At 36.1% G+C, this 24,809-nt stretch overlaps 1 protein-coding gene and 1 long non-coding RNA gene across 2 annotated transcripts; one reads left to right on the forward strand and one right to left on the reverse strand.

The window, feature by feature from the left end:
* Nucleotides 1-2,199: 2,199 nt before the first annotated feature.
* On the reverse strand, nucleotides 2,200-24,594 carry LOC114148762 (heat shock 70 kDa protein 12A-like). Its single transcript, XM_028024244.1, has 5 exons — nucleotides 24,279-24,594; nucleotides 23,803-24,027; nucleotides 11,294-11,465; nucleotides 10,024-11,097; nucleotides 2,200-2,268 (listed from the first exon to the last, which is right to left on the reverse strand). Exons 1-5 carry the CDS (start codon nucleotides 24,558-24,560, stop codon nucleotides 2,216-2,218), a joined length of 1,806 nt encoding a protein of 601 aa, XP_027880045.1. The 5' UTR covers nucleotides 24,561-24,594; the 3' UTR covers nucleotides 2,200-2,215.
* Nucleotides 16,551-17,705, forward strand: LOC114148782 (uncharacterized). The gene is made up of 2 exons (XR_003596334.1): nucleotides 16,551-16,755; nucleotides 17,349-17,705. It is a non-coding gene; the product is annotated as an uncharacterized LOC114148782 (long non-coding RNA).
* Nucleotides 24,595-24,809: the final 215 nt, after the last annotated feature.

The following is a 24,809-nucleotide window of genomic DNA, read 5'->3' on the forward strand; positions in this document are numbered from 1 at the left end:
GTTCTGATCTCTAGTTTCTAGCTGTAAAAACTGAAGCTGTGTGCTGACTCTAGATTGTTCCTCATAACTTCAGTTTTGTTTCTTTTCAGCTGAAGAAAGTTAAGGGACATCAATACGTAGATCTGTTCAGATGTTGAAACTGAAAGTACATTAATGTGGTGGATTGTGGGTGTTACGCCCCCAAGGTCTAGGGTCGGTAACATAAAAATGTGTTCAGAGAAAAAAGTGGAATGAAAAAATGATTTATTACAAAATGAAGGTTTTCACAGAACCAAAACACAATACAACTTAACCCAATTAAACAAAAGTAAAGGACCAACAAATGCAGAAAACACTGAGTGCAAATTAAATAACAAGATGTGCAAACACATCAGTCTAAAGCAGGGGTGTCCAAAGTCGGTCCTGGAGGGCCGCCATCCTGTGTGTTTTAGTTCTCTCCCTGGTTTAACGCACCTGGATCCAATGATGGCTCATTAGAGGCCTTAGGAGAACATTGACAAGCTGAGAAGGTTGTTACTACAACCAGGGAGAGAACAAAAACATGCAGGATGCCGGCCCTTGAGGACAGACTTTGGACACGCCTGGTCTAAAGTAACTCAAAACAACCAAAAAGAAAGGACAAAAGGGAGCACCAAAACCTCCCAAACACAAGCCTCTAGCTTGTTCAAGAGTTACCTAAGGCAGCTTCAAACCACTTAGCGAAATAAGCAAGAACAAAATTGTTCAAACTGTCCAAAACAGTCACCAAACACAGAAGGTAGGGGTCAGCTTCACACAACCTCTTCCTGCTAGCTGCCCCACTGGAGGAATGAACTCAGACGTCTTTTATATGATGCAGGTGGGTCTCATCAACATCTGATTGGCTTTGCTGCTCCAATGGGGTGGCTGCTCTCCTGCAGCTTCTAGGCAGCCAATCAGAAAGCTGTGCCCACACAGCTGATCCTGCATAATAGAAAAAAAACAAAGAGCCTGCACAGCCTCAAGAGGCCAGGGGCCGTAACACTGGGATTAATGTTCCTCAAACCAGAACGCTGGTATAAGAACTTATCTCTTAGAGTAAGAGATATGTTGGGCCTCCAGCCAACATATCTCTTACTCTAAGAGATAAGTTCCTATCTCTTAGCGGTCTCGTAGTTTGTAGTCAAACTACAAAGATTGATTTCATAAGCGTAAATTTGTACACATGACCTTTACAGATACATCAACCAGAAGTCATATATATTCTAATGCTTGCGTCTTTTCAACACTAAGCTGTCTGGCCACTCCTCTAGCGCTGCCTCTGCTTATGGCCTGTTCACTTGCACATATATAGACAGATATGTAAGAGCATGATGGAAGAGAAACTAAACAAAAAGAAAAAAAAAAACATTTTTTCTGGGCTTTCTCCAAGAGATATGGTGCCTAAACAGGAAAACAATTATATGTTTCAGGAATGATTGATCTTGGTTTTTGAACATCCTACTGTTGAATTGATGTCAATACTATAACAAAGATCAACATTTAAAGAAATGTTTCTCAGCAAATAAAGGCAGACAGAAGAATAGCATTCAATTTGTTTTTTATTGAAATTAAAATTCACTTCAAAGCTTTCAAAAATGGAGTAGTGCCTGGCATTTATGTGAATGCTAAAATTAAAACAAGTATAAAGACATTAATCATGCTAAATTTTAAATATGTTCTCAGTTGTTAGCTTAAATGATTTTATTGATTACACCATTGTTACAATACACTTAAAGAAACCTCCACCACATGTACTATATAAACTAAAACGATACTATTCCCAAGACATTCTAACTTCTACTAATTTAGGGCAGGAATTACGATATGAGTAAATTATGAGCATCATTAGCAAATTATTTCCCTCATTCATGCATTGATTACATAAACTATTATTCGAGGTCTTGTAAATTTATAGGTGAAAACTTCGCCAACGAGGCTGAGTGGTCTCAAAGCATTGATGCAAAAAATGTTTTTCACAATTTTTCATCTTGATTGTTTAGTGTTTCGCCACTGTGTGCTAAAATAAAGGGTAGGATCAGCAGCCATTTTTGATGGTTAATATGAACAAGTAAAGAGGTCACTTATGTGCCCAGTGACTTCTTCTTAACATTCTTTCAAATCCCAAATTCCACTGCCATGTCTTGAAGTCATTGACATACTGACTGACTGTGTGAAGAAAGAAAATATCAAGACAACTACTATGGCTCAGAGTGTTTTAATCAGTGCCCTCTACATATTTTGGAGTTTTTGATCCAACACTGGCAGCATCTTCTGGATCACCATCAATGACACATTCTCTGTCTGTTGTCATGAAGTCAATTTTTACTGTTTGTGTTTCCCCACTAATCTGGTTTGTCCCTGTAGCTGTTATCTCTGTGGAGCCAAAGTCAATTTCCAGTTTGACTTTACCGCCTCCAGTCATGTCTACAATGAATGAACCAACCTCTTCCACTCCCCAGTCATCTACATACACTGGATCTTTTCTTAATGAGTGGAAGAATCTCAGTTTCATCTCTTCCTGGTCTGCCTTTACTGGACAACACAAGAACTCTCTGGTACCCTCTGAACCAAGATCTTCACCTTCTTCCACCAGTTTCCTGAAAATATCTCGACTCCATACCACACCTTTGCTTGTAAATTTCTTTTCTTCCTTATGTTTGCTCTCATCAAACTTTTCACAAACAGCAAATCCATAAGTATAGGAACTTTTCCGAGAAGCCACAACATCTGGGTTTCTACCAAACTCTACAGCTCCTCTCATAATCGCCTCCTGAGCTCTGAAAGGACACAGAACTTTACACTGTTGTCCAAACTGGTCAGTAATGTGCTGCTGCAGAATTTGACTCTGAGCGTACCCACCCACTAACAGAATGTACTTGATGTTGAGACCACAGTTAAAGATTTCCTTGAGATTCTCAGTGATGCCCTTCAGACTTTCATCATAGAAAGACTTCATTTTGTCTCTTGAGATTTTGATAAAATCACCATCCCAGGAAGCACCAAGTTCTGACTGAACAAAGTTTTCTGTGTCTGATTTTTCTTTAGCTAATGACCCCAGTGCGAATGGGCAAGTGATCTGAACATCTTTTTCAGACTGTTTGAGGTAGGTAAAATCATACATAATTCTCTGAGCGGCACTGGGAGAGTTTTGTTCAAATTGATCCCAGACTCCTTCAGGAAGTATCTCTCTGAGAAACTGCTTAAATTTTCTGTCTACAGTTTGTCCTCCCAGATCATTTCCAGAGACCTTGTGCAGCTCCTTCAGGGCTCCTCCACCCAGGACTTCATGAACAGTGATGTCAATAGTTCCTCCTTAAATAAACAGAGGGAATAATAGAGAAGAATGGTTTAATAATCCAAAGAAACACATTTACAGTATTCAAGTTTCAGCCATTTTAGTTCACAACTGTTATCAAAAAATAGCTCTCATATCAGATAATATTCTTCTATGTAAAGATGTTTGTGAATGATTCAATAACACATTGCATCAAAATCACAGACACATTACCTCCACAGTCAACAACGATGTACTGAGTCCCTGGAGACTGTTCCAGTGACTCTTCATTGTGCTTTTCAGAGATGAAACCATCTGATGGAAGCTTCTTACTCCAGATTGAAGCTGCTTCTGGTTCCAGTGCCATCAATAGCTTTTCCTTATCTCCTTCTGTTACAATACCTGCCTACAAAAAGACAAACTCTCATCCATCGGAACATTTTAGAACTTCATTGGTCTCTATAAATCCTGACGTTACCTGAGTTGCAGCTTCTCTCATGAACTGTTTAGCTGAAAGGTCCCAGATGGCAGGAACCGTCAGAACCCAGGTGAAGTCAGAGGCCAAGAAGTTTTTCCCTTGTGTGTTTCGGCTGATTGTTCTGAGTGCATCTTCTTTAAGAAATCTCAGGGATTCTGAGAAAACCTTCAATGCTTTCATGAATTTTCCATTGGTGTCTTTAATCTTCACATTACTGTTGAGTTTCTGGAGATGTTTATTTAGATGTTAGATACAAATGTGTAGTTGTATGAGCAGTGATTGTACCTTTCATTTCCATTATACATTTCTAGCAGGATGTTTAGCAATATAGTCATCATCCTTGTTTACTTATGGCCTTATGCATTTTCTTTGAATGTTTTCTCGTCAAACAATTTATACAAATAATCACTCTACATTCTTTCTCTTTTATTCTCTTCTGACATTCAAAGGTTTTATCACATAATCTAGAATAGGGAAGGTAATCTAAATATTGGTGTAAAATTATTGTTCATACTTACTTTGCTATACAGTTCCATCTTGAAGTCTTCAAAGAAATAATGCTTCTTTGCTTCTTCTCCACTCATTTCCTTATATTCCATTTTGGCTTCATAGCCAAAACTCAAACATTTTTCATCTTCATGAAACAAAATGCAGGTTGGAGTCTTTGGGGTGTCAAATCCATACTCCTTTCCCCACCTTGGCAGGTGTGGCTCACTTTTTTCCTTTCCGGGTGTGATATTAAAGGCATACCCACTAAATGCAGTGCCAAAGTCAATTGCTATGACAAACGAGTCGCCCATTGCAGGAAGAAACGACAACTAGTCAAAGTAAGGAAAAATGTCACTGTACCAGTAAGCAGCAGTCAGGCTGCTTTTATTTATCTCTCTGGAAACCACACCTCCTTCTTGTGCTCTACGTCACATTTACACAGAAATGTCTATTTACTTATGTTCCGATAATGAAATAATGAAAATGAAGTTTGACATAAACCACATCATTTTGTTCTTACTTATAATTCAATGGTCTCAAGGCACATGTGTTTTTAAAAGACATATTCAATCAATAGAATGGAAATAACATAGAAGAAAATATGATTATGGAAATAACTATGATGTTAAAATCTTATAAGACTGCATGTCTAAGATGTTTCTCTGATTTAAGACACCTGATTAAGATTTTAGCAATTCAACAAAAGCCTGTTAATTAGACATAAACTAAATAATGTGGGCTTTAATCATTGAAACATCTAAAATATGCAGGAGTGTCCATTGAGGACCCGAGTTGGGAAACACTGTTCTAGGTGTTAAAGGGAAATCTCAAAATGATCCATATTTGAACCACATTGCACATAATAGACTCACCAAAAGAAGTGGTATGTTCTAATGTTAAATCTAATTATGGAATTACTTTCTACATGTTGCATGCAAAATATTAAATAAAGAACTGTATGGGTGCCAATAACTTATATAAACCTTTTTGTACATATTGCCAAAAAAATCTAGTATTACTTTTAGTACTAGAGAAAGATTGTTCGCTGAAATGATGAGAGGATTCCCAGAGCAATTAACTGACTCTAGTTTCCTGATTAGAAGAATGTTTTAAACTGAAAATTAAAAAATACCGAAACAGAAAAACCTTTTTAAGAGGTAGGTCTAACAGGAATTCTAACAGCTTTCCATTTCTCTTTCATTTGTTTTCCTGGTTGTTAACTCTTTGGTATGTGGTGTTTAAATTCAGGGAAAAACTGAGTGATTGGTTTGCTTTCAGTTTGTTCAAGGGCTTTCTCATGTGCCTTTAGTAGATAACTTCCTCATCTTTTCATGCAGATATATAGAACATTATTTCCAAAAGTCACTCGATATTATGTGTACAAAACACATTGTGAAGATAGGGTAATAAAATAAATGCTAAAAGTTGTTTTTATGTTTTTATTTTGCAAAACTGATTAAAAATTTGTTTTATTTTATTCAACCTTTCAACCTTTGGATGTTCGTGGTGCTGTTCCAGTGAAACACCATTTCTATCACTGTTCCCTAGAAAAACGTTGACAGATGAACAAAGTTAACTACCGGCTGGATAATGGTTAGTTGGTCCTGGTTTATCCAAGGACAAAATGGCCTTTTTGACCATGTATGTATGGTCTTGCATATGGTTGACCCTGCTTTGGTACTAGAGGTGTTATTTTCAAAATGGTGGTTTGGATTTTATGGTAGGGGGTCTCACATGCAGCGGTGTCGGCAGGTATGTTTCTCCCCTTAGTGTTGCAGACAGATATGTTTAACACACTGCAATACATTTAGCATGGAAGTACATTTTCAAATTGTTACATTTTCACAGTATTAGGAAGTTATATTCAACAACTTGTGGTGGGCCAAGACAGCTCAACCTGCCTGTTGATTCATTTAAATGTAATCAACACTCATTTGGAAGTTTTGAGAATCAACAACTGTTAACTTTAAAAGGAAGCAGTGGTCATTTATGGTTTAACACTCACTGCTTCCTCATTGTTTCATTGTTTGTAAATGTATGAACCATGTAGACCACTCAGGTCTTCAGAGACCCGTTTAATCAGTGTTTCCAGAACCAGAACTAAACCAGGCAAGGCAGCATTTAGTGTTTATGCTCCTCAGCTCTGCAACAAACTTCTGAGATGCAGAAACTGTTGGTTGTTATAAATCAGGACTGAAACAATTGTTTTATGTCTTTAATATCTGTATTTAACATTGATTTTCTTTTATGCAACACTTATGTGTTTACGTGTGTGCTTTTGATTCTATTTCTTTTCTGTCTTTTCTTTGATTTTATATTTTATATTTATATTCATATTTTATACTGTATTTTATTTTATTCTGGAGTAACCTCACAACATTGGAAGCTCAAAACATTGTCCTGAGCCGTATGCAACGAAATTTCGTTCTGTATACACCCTGTGCATGCAAAATGACAATAAAGTCAGTCTAAGTCTAAGTCTAAGTCTAAAGATGTCATGCCAAGCAATGACAGGAGAGTACATACCATACTTTGTGGTATGTAAAAGAAACTTGACTTACTTTCTGTTTCTCTTTTTTGATTTGGCCAACACTCAGCTGATTAGTCACAAACAGGTTTGAAATGTAACTTTAATTCTGAAGTACTATTCTACCAGCACTTGCTTTGAAGTTACAGGGAAGGTCTGTCATCTTGAATCTTGTTTGGCTTCAAGCTTTTGTGAATGAATTGAAGGCAAATCCTGTGGTTATGCTGTAGTCATTAACCTGCAAAGATTTGTGTTGAACAGTAATAGGTCAGCAAAAAGTCAATGAGCTGGAACATCAAATCCTTAACTTATCCCAGTTCTATATGCAACATTTTTACCTTACAAGGAAGTGGCTCCAGGAGCTTCATGTATTAATAATATACTTTAATTTAATGAAAATGTTTCCCTTTACATTCTTAGTTTTAGATCATTAAAACTCAAAGCAGAATGTAGATGTACATCAATCACTCTTAAAGAGAAGAGAACATCTGCAATGGTTTGTTTTAAATTACTAATGTCAATAATAATATAAAACTTCTTAGTTCACACACATAATTCTCAGAAATTTACTCCACCAGCTAAATAATTAGAATCTTTATATTTAATATTTATTTAAAGTGCTGTGTTATATGATCACCACCACATTTTTTATGATGCTGCTTATGATTACTTATGATTACTTAAAATTATTTAAGGTATTTAAACCTTTAAAGATCAAAAATAAGATTTAAAAATAGAAACAAAATAAAATAAAAGGGCATGAATACATTTGTCTTTCTGATTTTGTAAGTTTTGCTGAAATGCTTTAAAAACAAATATGATTAAAGGAGGCATCACTGTTACCTGTAAATACTGAATGCAATATTGCCAAGAGAAGAAAAGCACTGAAATGGCTTTAAGGAGCTCAAAGACTATATATTTTTGTCAAAAACAAACTGGAAAACAACAGGGGTTAATGGTGAATGTTTATGGTTATGTTTCTTCATATACCTGTTTTTGAAAAAAAATGTAGGTCTGATTTTGAATTTACCAAAAATTATTTTATAACTCTCCTAATTGTCCTTGCAGTAATGGGGAAAACCCCTCACCTTTCCCCTGCTTATCCCCCTAACTTTGAGTCTATCAGGCTGCCCCAGTGCTGGACTACTGGGCAGTACTGCTACGTAGCCAGGCAGTACAGGTAAGGAGAGTCGGTCCCAAACTCTGGGTCCTGCAGTCTGAAACAAAGAAATGGTACTCTGTCACCGCGACACACCTCAAAGCCCAGATACCATCTGCTCATGGTTTGCTCTCTGCTCCACTTCCTCATGTCCTCACCACTTACACATGTTGAATGAAATGTTTTAAGTTTAAGGACTAAAATGTAGATATTGTAAGTATTGTTTCGATTTAAAGTACGGACACCAAGAACTTGTAAAATCTTTTCTGTGATGTGGCTATAAATCTCTGTAAAACTCCAAAAAAACTATTTTTTAATATTAAGGAAAGATTTTTGCATGAAATTCTGAAAGTATTCCCAGAGCATTGATACTGCAATGACTGACTATGTGGTTTACAAATTAAAATTATATTTAAACTGGAATTTAAATGAACTGCAACAGAGAAACAAGTTTTCCAGAGGTGGGTCTAACAAGAATTTAACAGCTTTCTGTTTCTCTTTATTTGATTTCTCCTGGTTGTTAACTCTTAGGTATGCAGCTTTTTTCTTCAGGGGAAAACTGAGTCATCGACTTGTTTTCAGTTTGTTCAGATACTTCGTCATGTGCTGTTCATATTGATAAATGCTCCAACTTTTCATTCATACCTAAATTACATAAATCCCAAAACATCCGTACAGACTAGACTGAGAAAATAGAGGAATAAAATAATTTTGATGTGTTATTTAAATTTTTCTCTTTTGATTAAAGAATCTTACTTTATTTACCTTATTTTCCAGACTATAGAGTGCACTTCACTATAAGCCGCACCCACAAATTGTTTTTTAAAAACTGGAAACGTACATATATAAGCCGCACTGGGCTATAAGCCGCTAGTATCTCCACTGCTCTCGGTTTTTCACATCCGCAGCAGAGGGCTGGGTCCTTAATAAAACTGTTATTATGGACGCAGCCCTCCGTCTCCATGGCTGAACCATGGATTTGTTCACGCCGAGCTTACATACAGCGGCTCTATTTCCCTCCTGTACTCCCAGATCGATAGCCGTCAGCTTAAAAGCTGCATCATATGAATTTTATGTGGTTTACATGATGAGGGGGTATGAGTTTAAAACATTTATTGCTGAAATAAAGATGCAAAGAATTAAACTAAATATGTTTTTTGTTTTTTTAAATACCTCTTCTTCTGGACACAGATGTTAGGATTTTTTCCCCTGAACAAATATGGTTTTATCCCAAGAATACAAAAAAATATGTAATGCGAGTGTCACATTTTTTTTTTAAAGGAAACGGTCACTGAGGTTTTGTACGTCCAAGACAGAAAAGTCAAGAACAAAAGAGAAAGATTTAATTTATTTTTTATTGAAATTCAACATCACCTTTACAACCTTTTCCAAATAATATTTATGTGACATTTATGTGATTATTACAGTAAAAGTATAAACTAAGCAAAAATCACCTTTTAATTTTTTTATTTGTTCTCAGTAGTTAATTTTAACATTTAAAATTATTTTATTGACACAATACAGTTGAAATACACTCAGAGAAATCCCCACCAGCAGGAAGTAATGTAGAAAACACCCAATAAAAATGACATCTATCCCATAATTTCTAATTTTGACTAATTTATAGCAGAGGTTATATGAGTACATCAGCTACAACATATTTTAAAAAGAGACATTTTTAAAGACTCACAGCTAATCTCCATTATTCATGTATGGAATTCATAAACCATAATTGTAGATTATGCAAATTATTATGCAAAGCTTTAGCCCACTATGCTAGGTGGTCTCATAGTATTGGTGAAAAAAACAATGTTTTTTACAAGATTACACATTAATCATATGTTTAATTTAACCAGTAAGTGATTAAAAATGCGACGGTCATCACAGTACTCTCTTAATGATGATAGAATTTTTTACCTTTAAGAGTCCATTCATGCACAAGTTGATTTTTCTTCTTAACAATTTCTGAAAACCCGAAATTCAACATCCATGTCTTGAAGATGCCTCTGTCACAAACTGAGTTATTGTGTGGGCAAAAAAAGTGTCAGAGCATCAATTATGCTTTAGCATGTTTTAATCAGAATACTCTGAAAAACCTGATTGCTCTGTTCCAACACTGGCAGCATCTTCTGGGTCACCATCAATGACACATTCTCTGTCTGTGGTCATGAAGTCAATTTTTACTGTTTGTGTTTCCCCACTAATCTGGTTTGTCCCTGTAGCTGTTATCTCTGTGGAGCCAAAGTCAATTTCCAGTTTGACTTTACCGCCTCCAGTCATGTCTACAATGAATGAACCAACCTCTTCCACTCCCCAGTCATCTACATACACTGGATCTTTTCTTAATGAGTGGAAGAATCTCAGTTTCATCTCTTCCTGGTCTGCCTTTACTGGACGACACAAGAACTCTCTGGTACCCTCTGAACCAAGATCTTCACCTTCTTCCACCAGTTTCCTGAAAATATCTCGACTCCATACCACACCTTTGCTTGTAAATTTCTTTTCTTCCTTATGTTTGCTCTCATCAAACTTTTCACAAACAGCAAATCCATAAGTATAGGAACTTTTCCGAGAAGCCACAACATCTGGGTTTCTACCAAACTCTACAGCTCCTCTCATAATCGCCTCCTGAGCTCTGAAAGGACACAGAACTTTACACTGTTGTCCAAACTGGTCAGTAATGTGCTGCTGCAGTATTTGACTCTGAGCGTACCCACCCACTAACAGAATGTACTTGATGTTGAGACCACAGTTAAAGATTTCCTTGAGATTCTCAGTGATGCCCTTCAGACTTTCATCATAGAAAGACTTCATTTTGTCTCTTGAGATTTTGATAAAATCACCATCCCAGGAAGCACCAAGTTCTGACTGAACAAAGTTTTCTGTGTCTGATTTTTCTTTAGCTAATGACCCCAGTGCGAATGGGCAAGTGATCTGAACATCTTTTTCAGACTGTTTGAGGTAGGTAAAATCATACATAATTCTCTGAGCGGCACTGGGAGAGTTTTGTTCAAATTGATCCCAGACTCCTTCAGGAAGTATCTCTCTGAGAAACTGCTTAAATTTTCTGTCTACAGTTTGTCCTCCCAGATAATTTCCAGAGACCTTGTGCAGCTCCTTCAGGGCTCCTCCACCCAGGACTTCATGAACAGTGATGTCAATAGTTCCTCCTTAAATAAACAGAGGGAATAATAGAGAAGAATGGTTTAATAATCCAAAGAAACACATTTACAGTATTCAAGTTTCAGCCATTTTAGTTCACAACTGTTATCAAAAAATAGCTCTCATATCAGATAATATTCTTCTATGTAAAGATGTTTGTGAATGATTCAATAACACATTGCATCAAAATCACAGACACATTACCTCCACAGTCAACAACGATGTACTGAGTCCCTGGAGACTGATCCAGTGACTCTTCATTGTGCTTCTCAGAGATGAAACCATCTGATGGAAGCTTCTTACTCCAGATTGAAGCTGCTTCTGGTTCCAGTGCCATCAATAGCTTTTCCTTATCTCCTTCTGTTACAATACCTGCCTACAAAATGACAAACTCTCATCCATTTGAACATTTCAAAACTTCATTGCTTTCTACAAATCCTGATGTTACCTGAGTTGCAGCTTCTCTCATGAACTGTTTAGCTGAAAGATCCCAGATGGCAGGAACCGTCAGAACCCAGGTGAAGTCAGAGGCCAAGAAGTTTTTCCCTTGTGTGTTTCGGCTGATTGTTCTGAGTGCATCTTCTTTAAGAAATCTCAGGGATTCTGAGAAAACCTTCAATGCTTTCATTGATTTTCCATTGGTGTCTTTAATCTTCAGATTACTGCTGAGTTTCTGGAGATTAAAATATTATTTAGATACAAAATGTAGTACAGAGACTGTACTCTTAATATTCATCTTCCATTATGTCAAGCAACTTGTTTAACAAGAAATAGTTATGTAATTTACTCATTTATATGTATGTTCCTTTAATGTTTTCCAGATCTCCATTCAGTCTCCTTTTGATATTCAAATGTTTTATCACACAATTTACTAGAGATTTTCTTTTGTGACTTTAAGTGAACTGTTAGCTGAAGATCAACCTAAATGCCTCCAATTTAATGTGTGAACATCATTGTACATTTATACAATGTACTGTATATGCAACATTTATAAGTATAAATATTATTGTTCATACTTACTTTGCTATACAGTTCCATCTTGAAGTCTTCAAAGAAATAATGCTTCTTTGCTTCTTCTCCACTCATTTCCTGGTATGCCATTTTGGCTTCATAGCCAAAACTCAGACATTTTTCATCTTCATTAAACAAAATGCAGGTTGGAGTCTTTGGGGTGTCAAATCCATACTCCTTTCCCCACCTTGGCAGGTGTGGCTCACTTTTTACCTCTCCGGGTGTGATATTAAAGGCATACCCACTAAATGCAGTGCCAAAGTCAATTGCTATGACAAATGAATCACCCATTGCAGAAAGAAACGACAACCAGTCAAGGTAAGGGAAAATGTCACTGTACCAGTAAGCAGCAGTCAGACTGCATTTATTTATCTCTCTGTAAACCACACCTCCTGCTTCTGCTCTGTCACATCCATTTAAACAGAGATGTTCATTTTTATTTTTTTTATTCTCAGAACAATAAATAAATACAGAATGACATGTACAATTAAATGGTTTCAAGGCATATATCATTTTTACACATATTCAATAAATAGATTGGAAAGAACAAACTTATATGTTTACATACATAACTATGATGCAGAAGTGGCATGTTGTAATTTTAAGTCTTATGATGGAATTAAGTTATACATGTTACATGCAGTATTTTACATTCACAAACAAAGTGTATGGATACCAATAACTTATAGAAACATTTCTGTACATTGTTAAAAATCAAACCAAAAACCAAAAATATGTTATTAGTTTTAGTATTAAAGAAAGGTTGTTCCCTGAAATGAAAAGAGGATTCCCAGAGTAATTAACTGACTCTCTGGTTTCCTAATTAAAATAATGTTTTATACTGAAAATTAAAAAGACTGAAACAGAAAAACAGGTTTTTAAGAGGTGGGTGTCGTAGGAATGTTGATAGCTTTCCGTTTCTCTTTGGTTCATCTTTCCTGTTTAACAACTCTTAATTCAGAGGACAACTGAATCATTGGTTTGATTCCAGTTTGTTCAGGTGTTTTCTCATGTGCCTTTAGTTGTTAATTTCCTATTTTTTTCATCCAAATACCAAGAACATTATTCCCAAAAGGCCTCTGAGATTATGTGTACAAAATTCATTGTAAATATAGAGAAATAAAATGTTTTATTTTTATGTTTTGATTCAATGATTTCAAGCCCTTTTGATGTTTTGTTGACTTTTTTGTTCAGATCCTAGAATTGTCTAAATAATTAAATGCTTTTATTTAAGAAGTGCAAAACCAGATGTAAAATGTGATTATCATTATCATATAGCAATTTATGCCATTATACAGTAATATGTTTCTCATTTTTAAGCAGAGAGCAGCAGGATGTTTCCACAGCGCGTGCTTTGTGCTGATTTGAACACAGAGCATGTGCAAACAGATCTTAAATGCTATTTTTATTTTGAAGCAATATTTTACCAGAACATGCTTTGAATTGATCATGAACGGAGCAGAACCATTGCTAAAGTAGCTTGAACACCACTGGCCAACAGATATGCTTAACACACTATAGAGTGAATTTAACATGGAAGTAGGTACAATTTGAAATTGTAACATTTTTAAATGATTAGGAAATCATATTCAGCCACTGGTGGTGTGACAAGAAGGCTCAATCTGCTGTTTTATTAATTTAAATGTAACCCGGTCCACAATAAGGGCATTTTGTATTGAGTTAAGTTCATAGAAGGAATAATAAGTTAGAATGTGTTAAAAGCATGTTTGCTTAAATATAGAAATGTATTTAAAACCGTTTTATAGGAAAGTAATGTTCACCATATTTTATTTTGAAGGGCTTATGTTTGTAAGAGGAAGTGGGGTAGAACAAAGCAACTTTATGGGGAGGGTATAAGCGTGTGGTCCATACTCCAACCTGGAAGGTGGCGGTAATGCACCTGTAAGTTGTTTGCCAACCGCCATAAAACAAGAAGAAGAAGAAGAACAAAGCAACTTCACTGGGCCGTGGTTGGCTGAGGGTCAAGGAAAGACAGGAAGTAGAAGAAGAAAAAATTAGAAAGAAAGAGATGAACCGCGCTGAAAAAACGTGGCGGAGTTATTAATAAACGAGTGTTTTAGCCGATATTTAGGCTTTCAACTCGACAGTCTGTTAATAGATATCGACTCTACACTTCTGTTTGCAGCTACTGTGATAATTTCAAACCGGAATTCAGTGTACAGTAGGTGGAAAGTCATATGTAATGCGCGCTAACGCATTAGCATTCATTAGCACAGTGAATGGACATTGAGTACTGGGAGCTAACTCAGCTAACAGAAGACTTAACTAAGGTTTCCGTCGTGGGAGCGTTCCAGAGTTGAGCTTAGTGCAGAGAGATGAGCTTACACTGAGAGTTTTGTGTCTGCCTTGGATTTTCCTGCTGTTTCCTGAATCCTGTGGACCGAGGGACTGGTGAAGGAGCTGACAACATCTTGCCAACTGGGACTAAGGACAGGTGAAATTCCAAAAAAGTTCAAGATTTTCCTTTGGAGTAAGGTACAAAATTCCACGCTTCATCATCACATCAGGCCTGCAACGGGTTTTTTTTTTTTAAATTATATTTTAGTTAATTATTGCTGGTTTGGGTGAACATTGAAGTGTGGGCCCACATTAATTAACAGGTTTTGTGAAACCAAAAGACTGAAACATTTACCATTTCTGTGAATTTATTATTGTGTTCAATATATGCTCAAAATCTCATACAGGTGTGTGTTTGATTTTTTGTAGAATAGTATTTGGAGAATATTATTCTTGCTCAAAGCTATATTATTGGGTGAAAAGAATAGAAAAGTACTGGTGTATTATTACTCTAAAGTGAAACTTAACAAAGGGTTAAACACGAGAGTGTTATTATTTGTAATTTAATGGGTTTAATGAACTCAGGGGCGCTTACCTACTTCAGACCGGTATAATTGGGCTACATAAATGTAATGAGCACTCATTTGGAAGCTTTGAGGATCAACAACTTTTATTTCAAAACTGGCTGAACAATCACTGCTTCCTCATTGTTTCGTGACGATGTTCTCCGTTCAAAGGAAAACTATGTTCAAAGTGAAATTTAATCAGTCAGTTGCATATCAGCAATTTCCAGTAGATAAGGACCAGTTCTGTGACAAGAAATGACTGACAGGAAGATGAGTTTGCTTGCTTGCTGTTATTTTATTATTATTATTATTATTATTATATTTATTTATTTATTTTTTTAACAAACATCAGTTTTAGTTCGAAAATGTCAGGATTAACATCAGTCCTCACCTAGACTCAATGGGGTTAAAGACCACAGAGCATCACAGAGATGTGGATGCATTTTTGGACTCAGATCTACATTTTGAATATCAGTAAAACCGATTTAGTGGGTTAAATTATTCCAAAACCATGTGTAAAGGTATCCAAATCAGGCAGCTGCAGCTCATCCAAAAGGCTGCTACCAAAGTCCTGACCAACACTAAAAAATTATATCACATCACAATTTTATTTTTATGTCACTGCAGTGATGATTGTCTATAAAGCACTAAATGTATGAACCATGTTGACCACTACTACTACTCAGTGTTTCTAGAACCAGAATGAAACTAACCAAAGTAACATTTAGTGTCTATGCTCCTCAGCTCTGGAACAAACTCCTACTGGTTGTTACAAATCAGGACTGAAAACATTATTCAGCTTTTGACCAAAAATTGGGCTAACAAATTGTTTGAAGTATTTGCTTCTTTTATGTCTTTAATATCTATATTTAACATTTATTTTCTTTCATGTAACACTAATGTGTTTATGTGTGTGCTTCTGATTCTTGCCTTGCCTCGTTACTGTTTTCTGTTTCCCTTTTTGATGTGGCTATTTGATTAGTCGCAAACTGGTTTGAAACATAATTTTTGATTCAGAAGAAATACTTTACCAGCACTTGCCTTGAAATGACAATGAAAATATTTGTAATCTTGAATTTTTTTGGCTTCAAAATTTTGTGAACGAATTGAAGACAAAACCTGTGGTTTTTGTTTTAGTCATTAGCTTTCAAAGATTTTATTTTTCCTTGAACAAAAATACGTCAACAAAAAGTCAAGGAGCTGGGACATCAAATTCTTAAATTGTCCCAGCTCTAAATGCAGAATTTTTACTTTACAAGGAAGTGGCTGTTCATAGTGAAACTCATGTATTATCACACTAAATAGTCGGGCACTACAGGTAAGGAGAAGAGTCAGTCCCTCTGCTCTGGGTCAGGCAGTCGGAAATAAGAAAACGGAACCAGAAAATTTTTACATACTTAAAATTTGATTCATATTTTTACATCATGACTGAAGACACACCAAGGCAAGGCAGTCTATAGCACACTGGAATATATTTTGGTGCTTTATAAACTAACATTATTTTAAAGTCTATTCTCTGAGCTACATGGAGCCAGTGGGAGGATGTTAGAACCCAGTGATTTTGTAACCTGCACAAAATAATCAGAACGCATTTTATTTTGGCGGGTCAAGCAGAACACTTTAAGTTCCGGGTCGGGGGTGGACTCGGGTCCTCTTCATGACGGTTGCTGCTGTCGCTGTGGCTGGCTGCGTGTGTTGGCGTTTTCCTGAATCGCTGCAAGAACATTGCTAAATGGACTCAGATTAACACAGCCGAAGCACCACATTGGTTGTTATGACAACCACTGGACGGTGAGTAGTTGATCTTACGTCTTTCGTTTTTTTTAAAGTAGAAACTTGGTGGCGACACAACCACTTGCGATTTATGTATTGGCGTTTTAAAATGGTTTTGTAGGCTAAAAATCATTCTTTTTCTTTTAATTATGTGGCCGAATTAAAGATATGCCCTTAAAGCGTTAAATAAGCCCTTTGATTTTGTCCTTGAGCGATATTTTTACTTATTTTTCATTTGATTTTGTGAATGGCCAACAGAACTCTGTACCTGGTTGGTTGCTCCGTAGTTGCGCAACAAAACCAGAAACCAATTCAATGTTTATTGAAATAGTATTTAAGTAAATTAAGTTTAATTGACTTTACTGTCAATTAAACTTGGATAGAACTTAAAAGTGCACTTTACTTTGATATCTTACTTGACTTTACTTTGATATCTTGTCTGACTTTACTTGATCTGTAATATTATTGTGATTAACTTGAAACTTATTTGAATGATTCCTGACAAATATTATTTGGAATATAACTATGTATTTTTCTGAATGTTTAGTTGTTGGATAGCAGGTTAACTCTGGTTAAATGCTAATTTTTATTTTATGTATGACCTCGTTTAGGTCAAGTTCCCCCCCCCCTGTTTCCACGTCAGGATGGCGAGCTACAACCGGATCACCGCAGCTTTGCGGTAGGATGTAACTGAACTGAACTACCTCATTTTTCCCGGACCTTTATTATTTATTTTCTTTCCCTCCTCCCTCCTTTTGCTTCCCTTGGATTATGGACTAAAACCAGTTGGACTATTGTTTGGTGAATCATTAATCACCTTACCAATAAAAAGCACGGACTTGAATGAGAAAGAAAAACTCTTGGGTGTCATCAGGGTTTATTTATTTGTTTGTTATTGTTGTTTTTCTTGTTTATATTTATAAGAAAATATTATTATTATTATTATTATTATTCAATACCTTCCTAAATATATGGAAAAATATACATGCAAATACAATAACTTAACTTTACTTTCTGTCTGATAGTGTTTATTCACACACGGGCTCCACAGCCAAATCCTTATGATTGCCATATCACCATTATTGGCCGTAGTCAGGCGCCTAGCCTCAATTAGCGTTACAATTTGCTCTAACTTCCTGATTCTAGTGAGAATGAGACTTAATAAGAAGGACAAGATCTCATGAATATAATTTATCTCTCAACATTATGAATCTAAATCTCCCAGTGTTGCTACCATCGAAAAACTGTGTTTTTAGCCCTTCTGAGCTTTTTGGTCTATAAAGCAGTCTGCAGTTGCTGTGAAAGTTAAACAGTGATATTATTAGGTTTTATTTAGTAAGACAGTAGCAACTTAGATTATTGCACAATGTTCTTCATAATCATATAAAACATTCATCTTTCAGAATTGCCTTTAAGTAGTTGGATTTCTGTTTGCATGTTTGGTTAGTGCCTTAACTTAATCAATAATATATTTTATTTTGTGTCATTATGAGTGACATAGTAGCACAGTTAGCCCTGTAGCCTGAATGTATTGGCTCTCTTCTCAGTCCAAAACCATTTCTGTTAAATGTGATAATTTTCCTCCTACACCTAGTGAAAACACAACAATCCAGATTATAACATTACATCAGACAAATTCAAAGTATTTTCATGCAGAAATGTGGCTTTAAACTGTTGAAACTTTACTCAACAGTGTTCAGCCTCCCTGTCTGTTCCTCTGATTAGCTCTAGATAAACTGGTGAAGCATACTGAAAACAAGCATGGAATGGCTTCATGATTTTTTAATACCACTGAAATTAATTCAGAAAAAAGAGGAATTACCAGCATACCCAAACTACACCAATAATGTTGTGATGCAAAACTACTTCTTACTCTGCATAACAGAAGCAGATGTAATGTTTCGAGGGAAAATGTCCCAAGGATCCATCGAAGGAACGAGGTTCTTCCAGTCCGGCTGAAGAGGAGGATTGTTTAAAGCCATCAAGCAGCTCAGCCAGTAGCATTCAGATATCGGAGGTCTCAGATCCTCCTTCACTTCCTCTGAGTACGGACCTCCAAGTTCAGGGAAACCAGGCTGTAGAGAAAATATTCAGTGTTGCCTGTTTATTGTTCAGTTTTATCTCCAATTGAAGCTCTATACTGTTTGGGTTAAAACTCTCTAACATCTATCCCAATTACAGTACCTTCAGACGTTCTTTGTTGGTGTGGAACAGTGCCATCTGCAGGTTCTGAACTGTTGGCTGTCTGTACTCTTCAACCTGGAACACAGGAACCACACTTGCTAATGACCTAATTATTCTATTCAGGTGTGGTGCAGCAGAGGCACGTCTAAAAGTTGCAGGACACCGGCCCTCGAGGACTGGAGTTTGAGACCCTTGGCTTAAAGGTTCCTGGTTGTCTGGAGGAAAGTGCATAAATAAATTGGAAACTTTCCAATGATAGCCTTGAACACCAGAGTCATGCAGAGGGAATGTCGTTGTACATTCAGGGGAGGCATGCCAGCTTTTGTGTTCATTTCAAAAAGATGAATTTACTACGACAAGTGATGAATCTCGGAGCACACAGTCTTTGATTCAGATACACCAGAATCAAAGAGCGTAAACAACTGATTAAAGAACACATGTAACATGTTATGCATGCATATTTAATAAAGCACTCATTGCCATTGTCAAGTATAGGCACAAAATTAACAGAAAAAGAATCTCTTGAGCTCTGAGGGAGAAACATGACTTGATCTTTGTTTTTTCTCTGTGTTGGCTGGCAATATCAGCTCATGAACCTTGGCTTTAGAATATAATGATTTGTTTTTATTAAGAAAACAAATCCACAACTTTATTCAATTCAAATTAAGACATACTTTATTAATCCCATGAGGAAATTAAATATTGTTGTAACTCAAATCATACAAGTATCCTCAAAAACACTTGTGAGCAGGAAGGCTCTCCAGTAGCAGTCACTCTTGCAACAAACCTGAAGGGGCCTCTGACTGAAGACTCTTAGGACTGTCATGACGTGCTAAGAGCTCAACATCCAGGAAGTTAAGAGTCATGTTTCACAGTATCATGTCCTGGACAACACCAGAAGTTGTTAGCTAGCACTGCTAATCCACCATAAAGATAAGAGCACAAGTCTTTCCAGTTGCACAGAATCTAAAAATAGATGATGTAGAGTCCCAACCAAAAACAAAATTATGAACATAAGTTCACAAAAAGAACAAATCAGAACTAATCTGACAGCTGCTCCAACATATTGCCACCATGACCAACACTTTAAAAACATATTTATCATCTTATGTGTTTAAAATTAGAATTTACCAGAAAGCTTTGCCATAATAATGTTTTGAAACAATCATTGTTTTGATTTAGTGTTGGGGCTCTAAGACAAAGAACAAAAAATGTTGCTGGGAGATAAAGCATAAGAAAATGAAAATGCAGTGTGACTGTCAGTCATACCTTTTGATGTGATGATTCATTCACTCTGCTTTCTTTTTCAGGCCACACTGAGAAAATAATTACCTTCTAGCTAATTTACTGATCTATTACCTCATTCCAGACATTTTCATTTAACTATTGGAAAACCTATAAGGCTGCATAATGGTGCAAAACAAATGAACTTTTAGTAAATTCTCATTAGGTGTGAGTGTGTGTGGTTATTTTTCCTGGCTATATCTGTGTTACTCTGGTTGTCCAGGGTGACCCAGCCTCTTGCCCAATGACTGCTGGTGATGGGCACCAGCACCCTGGCAACCCTACAAGGATAAGCATGTTCTAATGGTCAGGTAATTGTATTGATGAAGCACATTTTCAGCAACAAGGCAATAAAAAGTACTTTACATAAATTAAAAAGAAATACAAACAAAATAAAAATGAAGGCAAGAGCAAAAGAAGAAAAAAAATCTAATAACTTTTATCTAAAGTATATAAGCTGGATGTTTATTTATTATTGACTTCCTTAGCCACTCCTGTTCTGAGTTGCTAAGGTAGTTTTTCTGGATTCTAAATTTTGGAGTACTTGGGTTGCTAAAGTATAAGTAAGTATCCTCTGGACTTTCTAAGTATGTTTATAAATTTGCAACAGTAGGGAGTACTCCACAATTTCTAAATAAAAATAAAAACTAAATGTTCCTGTTCTGGAAGAATATTTTCTGTATTCTAAGTTTGTTCTAATTCCTTTTCTCAATTGCAAGAATAGGAGTCTCTGCATAATAATTTAGAAGTATATTAGTCTGAATAGTGAGTACTCCAAAATTTCTAAAAATACTACTAAACTAGAATAATCTAAAAATTATAGCATTGGTCTAAATAGTGAGTACTTGTTCTAATTCCTTTTATGGGTTAATAGTGAATGCCCCACAGTTTCTAAAAGGTAATGAAATAAAATAAAAAGAGGGAAATATACTTTAGGGAAATATGCACAAAGCAACATTCAGACAAAACAAAGACATAAGTGAGAAGTTGTGACATCACAGAGCCATGAACTGTGTAGTTCCCTCTTGATCTGTTATTTATTTAGCTTAATTCCTCCTTATCAATGAGCCCCCTGCTGTGATTAAGAAGCAAAAGCAACTGTTGTGGTTGATCTGATTGTTTGGTGAAGGAGTGAGGTGTAAAATAATTTTGTGGTAGGAAATTAACATATTTAAATTTTTGTATGACGTCAACTTGAAGAATATTTCTGTTATTTTTATAAGTAATAAAAACACTCTTTTGTGAAACCAGAAAACTCTCCGCGAGTGCTTTTTATTTTGAGTGAGTCGAAAAGCTCCTCCTGAGAGACTGCTCTGGCATTTATGTTTTTTGGACCTTAGTATGATGAAGAGTAGCCACAACACATTCAGATCAAGATAATATATTTAAGCTAAACAGGTGTGGTTGTTTGAGACACTGTGTATTGACATTAACTTCACTAAGTACTTGTCAAAGGAGAACTCAATAAATAAAGTTTATTTGCATATAACATTTCAGCAAAAAGGCAGATTTACATCATAAAATACAAAAAAACAAAGTTATAAACATAATACAGTCAACAATTGAGCAAATGTTACATTTTGATGTCATCACCAAAATCATGCACATCAAATATTTACATTGATTTAATGTTTTCTTTATTTTGTAGCCCTAACATCCCTATGTAATGTACTGCAATATAGCTGAGGTACAAGAAAATAAAAAGCACAAACTGCAAAAAACTTCATTTTCAAAGGTAGAACTGCTGCTTTAAATAACATCAACACACTTATCACCTAAAACATATTGAAAACATAGAATATAACATCAATTAACTGATTTAAACTCAAATTTCTGTTTCTTCATATGAATCCCCAATTGCTAAAGACATGGTTCATGTTATGTGTGATTAAGGTTGATTTTTGATCATTCTTACAAAGGTCTGCAAAGTTTCTTCATTTACAGGTTGCAGATCATGATATACTTGTTTAAGAAATTCAAGGACTTTAAAAGTCTTTAAGCAAAAGTTGATATTTTAACCATTTGATATTGACAACAAAGTCTCATACTAAAAAATGACAAAAAAGTTCAGCAGCACAGTTTTTTAAAAAACTGACTCTGATGCTTCTACATTAATCTAATTCTGGTAGTGTTTTTCCGTCTGGAGAGTAATATAAATACCGTAAGGCTCAACACACCTTGGATCATCTGTCCTAACAAAGTCAAACTTGATTAACCCTTTTGAACCAGAAGTCATGTCTGTGGCTGTAGCTGTTATTTCTGTGGAGCCGAACCTGATTTCTAACTTCACCTGGCGCTCTCTACCTCCACTAATGTTAGGCATTGGAACATCAAATGAACCAACTTCCTCAACTCCCAAGTCATCAACATACTTAGGAAAGTTCCTTTCTGTGCGATAAAATCTCATCATCATGCATGTCTGATCTTCCTCTACCGGACAAAGGATGAGTTCTCTAGTCTCATCCCACTGGACATCTTCACGTACACGCACCAATGTCATGAACCTATCACAGCACCATTCCTCCTCACCAATCATGAATTTCTTTTCTGGCTTATGTCTGAGCTCATCAAAGGGCTCAGAGATGGCCACCCCGTATGTGTAGGGGCTTTTTCGAGATGCAACCCAGGACGGTTTTCTTCCAAACTCAACAGCTCCTCTCATGATTGCTTCCTGAGCTCTGAAAGGACACAGAATCCTACAGGTATCACTAAACTGATCAATAATATACTGATGCAGAATCTGGCTATTCGCGAAACCCCCAACTAACAAAACGTACTCAATTCTGTAATTTTTATCAAGGATTTCCCTAAGATTCCTGGTGATGCCCAGCAGACTCTCCTCAAAGAAATATCTCATTTTTTCTTTGGAAATTTTTATTGATCCATCATTCCAGGACGCACCTTTCACAGACTCAAAGAACTTCTCTAACTTTTTCTTTTTCTGAGCTACTTGTCCCAGATTAAATGGACATATGAACTGTACATCTTCACCTGGCTGTTTGAGAACAGTAAAATCATACATCAACTTATGAACCTCACTGGGATATTTTTCTTCATATTCATCCCAGACTCCATCAGTGAATATTTCTCTAAGGAACTCTTTAAACTTTCTGTCCACAGTTTGTCCTCCCAGATCGTTTCCAGAGGCTTTGTGCAGCTCCTTTAAGGCTCCTCCTTCCAGGACTTCATGAACAGTGATGTCAATGGTTCCTCCTGAAAAAGAAAGAATTAAAGACTATTTTCACACCTTGATTCTTCAGGTCATACATTCTGAAGGGTATGATGATGAATTAATTATTTTCTTGAGTTTGTTCTACCATGTCAAACTGGATCAGAATTATGCAAAGTACCTCCACAGTCAACAACAATGTACTGAGATCCTTGACGTTGATCCAAAGGAATACCATTGTGTTTTTCTGCGATGAATCCATCTAATGGAAGCTTCTTACACCAGATTGAAGCAGCTTCTGGTTCCAGTGCAATCACCAGTTTTTCCTCAGATTCCTCTTCCACAATACCTGCCTAAAGTGGGAAAGAAAGCAATCTAACATCTGAATGTTTGTGAGGAAAAATAAAGCTCTAAAAACCTGCTGTCACCTCCATTGCAGCTTCTCTCATGAACTGTTTTGCTGACTGATCCCAGATGGCAGGAACGGTCAGGACCCAGGTGAAATCAGAAGCCAAGAGTACCATACCTGCTGCATTGGAATTAATGGTTTTTAATGCGTCGTCCTTCAGAAATCTCAAAGCCTCTGTAAAAACCTTCAGGGCCGTCATTTCCTTCCCATTGGCTGCTTTGATCTTCATATCCCTTCTAAGTTCCTGTTAAAAATCAGTACACAGTTAACAGATACAGGATAATTTAAACAAAAATTTTAAAAGGTGTCAAGATCTGGAGAATAACAAGGTGATGTTAAACGGTTCTCCAAGGGAGTTACTGAAATATTTTGCAATTAAAACGTTTTAACAACTGTAACTGTGTTTATGTCTTCATGAAATGAAGCACTTGTTGAAACAATGTATGAAATGAAGACATTACTACAACATGTCATTTAATGATGAAGTTTACTTACTTTTCCATAGAGAGCCATCTTAAAATTTTGAAAGAAATAGTGTTTCTTTCCATTTTCCCCTCCCATGCAGTTGTATGTTTCTGTGGCCTGATAACCAAAAGCCACAAATTCTTCAGATTCATCAAACAAGATGCAGGTTGGAGTCTTTGGAGTGTCCAGTCCAATTTCTTTTCCCCACATCTTTAAGTGGGGGTCTGGCTTTTCATCACTGGGTGTGATATTGAAGACATACCCACTGTATGCAGTTCCAAAGTCTATTGCTATTATGTATGAGTTTTCCATTGCTTGAACTGGTCTGGCTTGTTGCTGTAAAGAAAGCAGATGAAATGCCAGTAGGAGGAAGTTGCTGTAGGATTTTTATAGTTCATATCACTATAAGCCCCATCCTATTTCTTCTCTACGTCAGTAAACTGGGAAAGTTTAAGTTTAACCCTTTGTTTCTATTTAGAATAAGTGAATTATGATTTATTCTTTACACTTCATTACATGTAAGTAATACCAGGAACCCAGCTTGGAGGTCAGGTTGGGTTC

Source organism: Xiphophorus couchianus, chromosome 7 (genome assembly GCF_001444195.1).
Source record: "Xiphophorus couchianus chromosome 7, X_couchianus-1.0, whole genome shotgun sequence".
Lineage (NCBI taxonomy): Eukaryota > Metazoa > Chordata > Actinopteri > Cyprinodontiformes > Poeciliidae > Xiphophorus > Xiphophorus couchianus.

Excerpts from the sequence above, each read along its gene's own strand:
- LOC114148762 (XM_028024244.1), bottom strand. The coding sequence starts at position 24,560 with ATGGAAAACTCATACATAATAGCAATAGACTTTGGAACTGCATACAGT. Across the intron at positions 11,466-23,802 it reads TGAGAGAAGCTGCAATGGAG|GCAGGTATTGTAACAGAAGG; the intron begins GTGACAGCAGGT and ends GTCATTTTGTAG. Across the intron at positions 11,098-11,293 it reads CATCGTTGTTGACTGTGGAG|GAGGAACTATTGACATCACT; the intron begins GTAATGTGTCTG and ends TGTTTATTTAAG.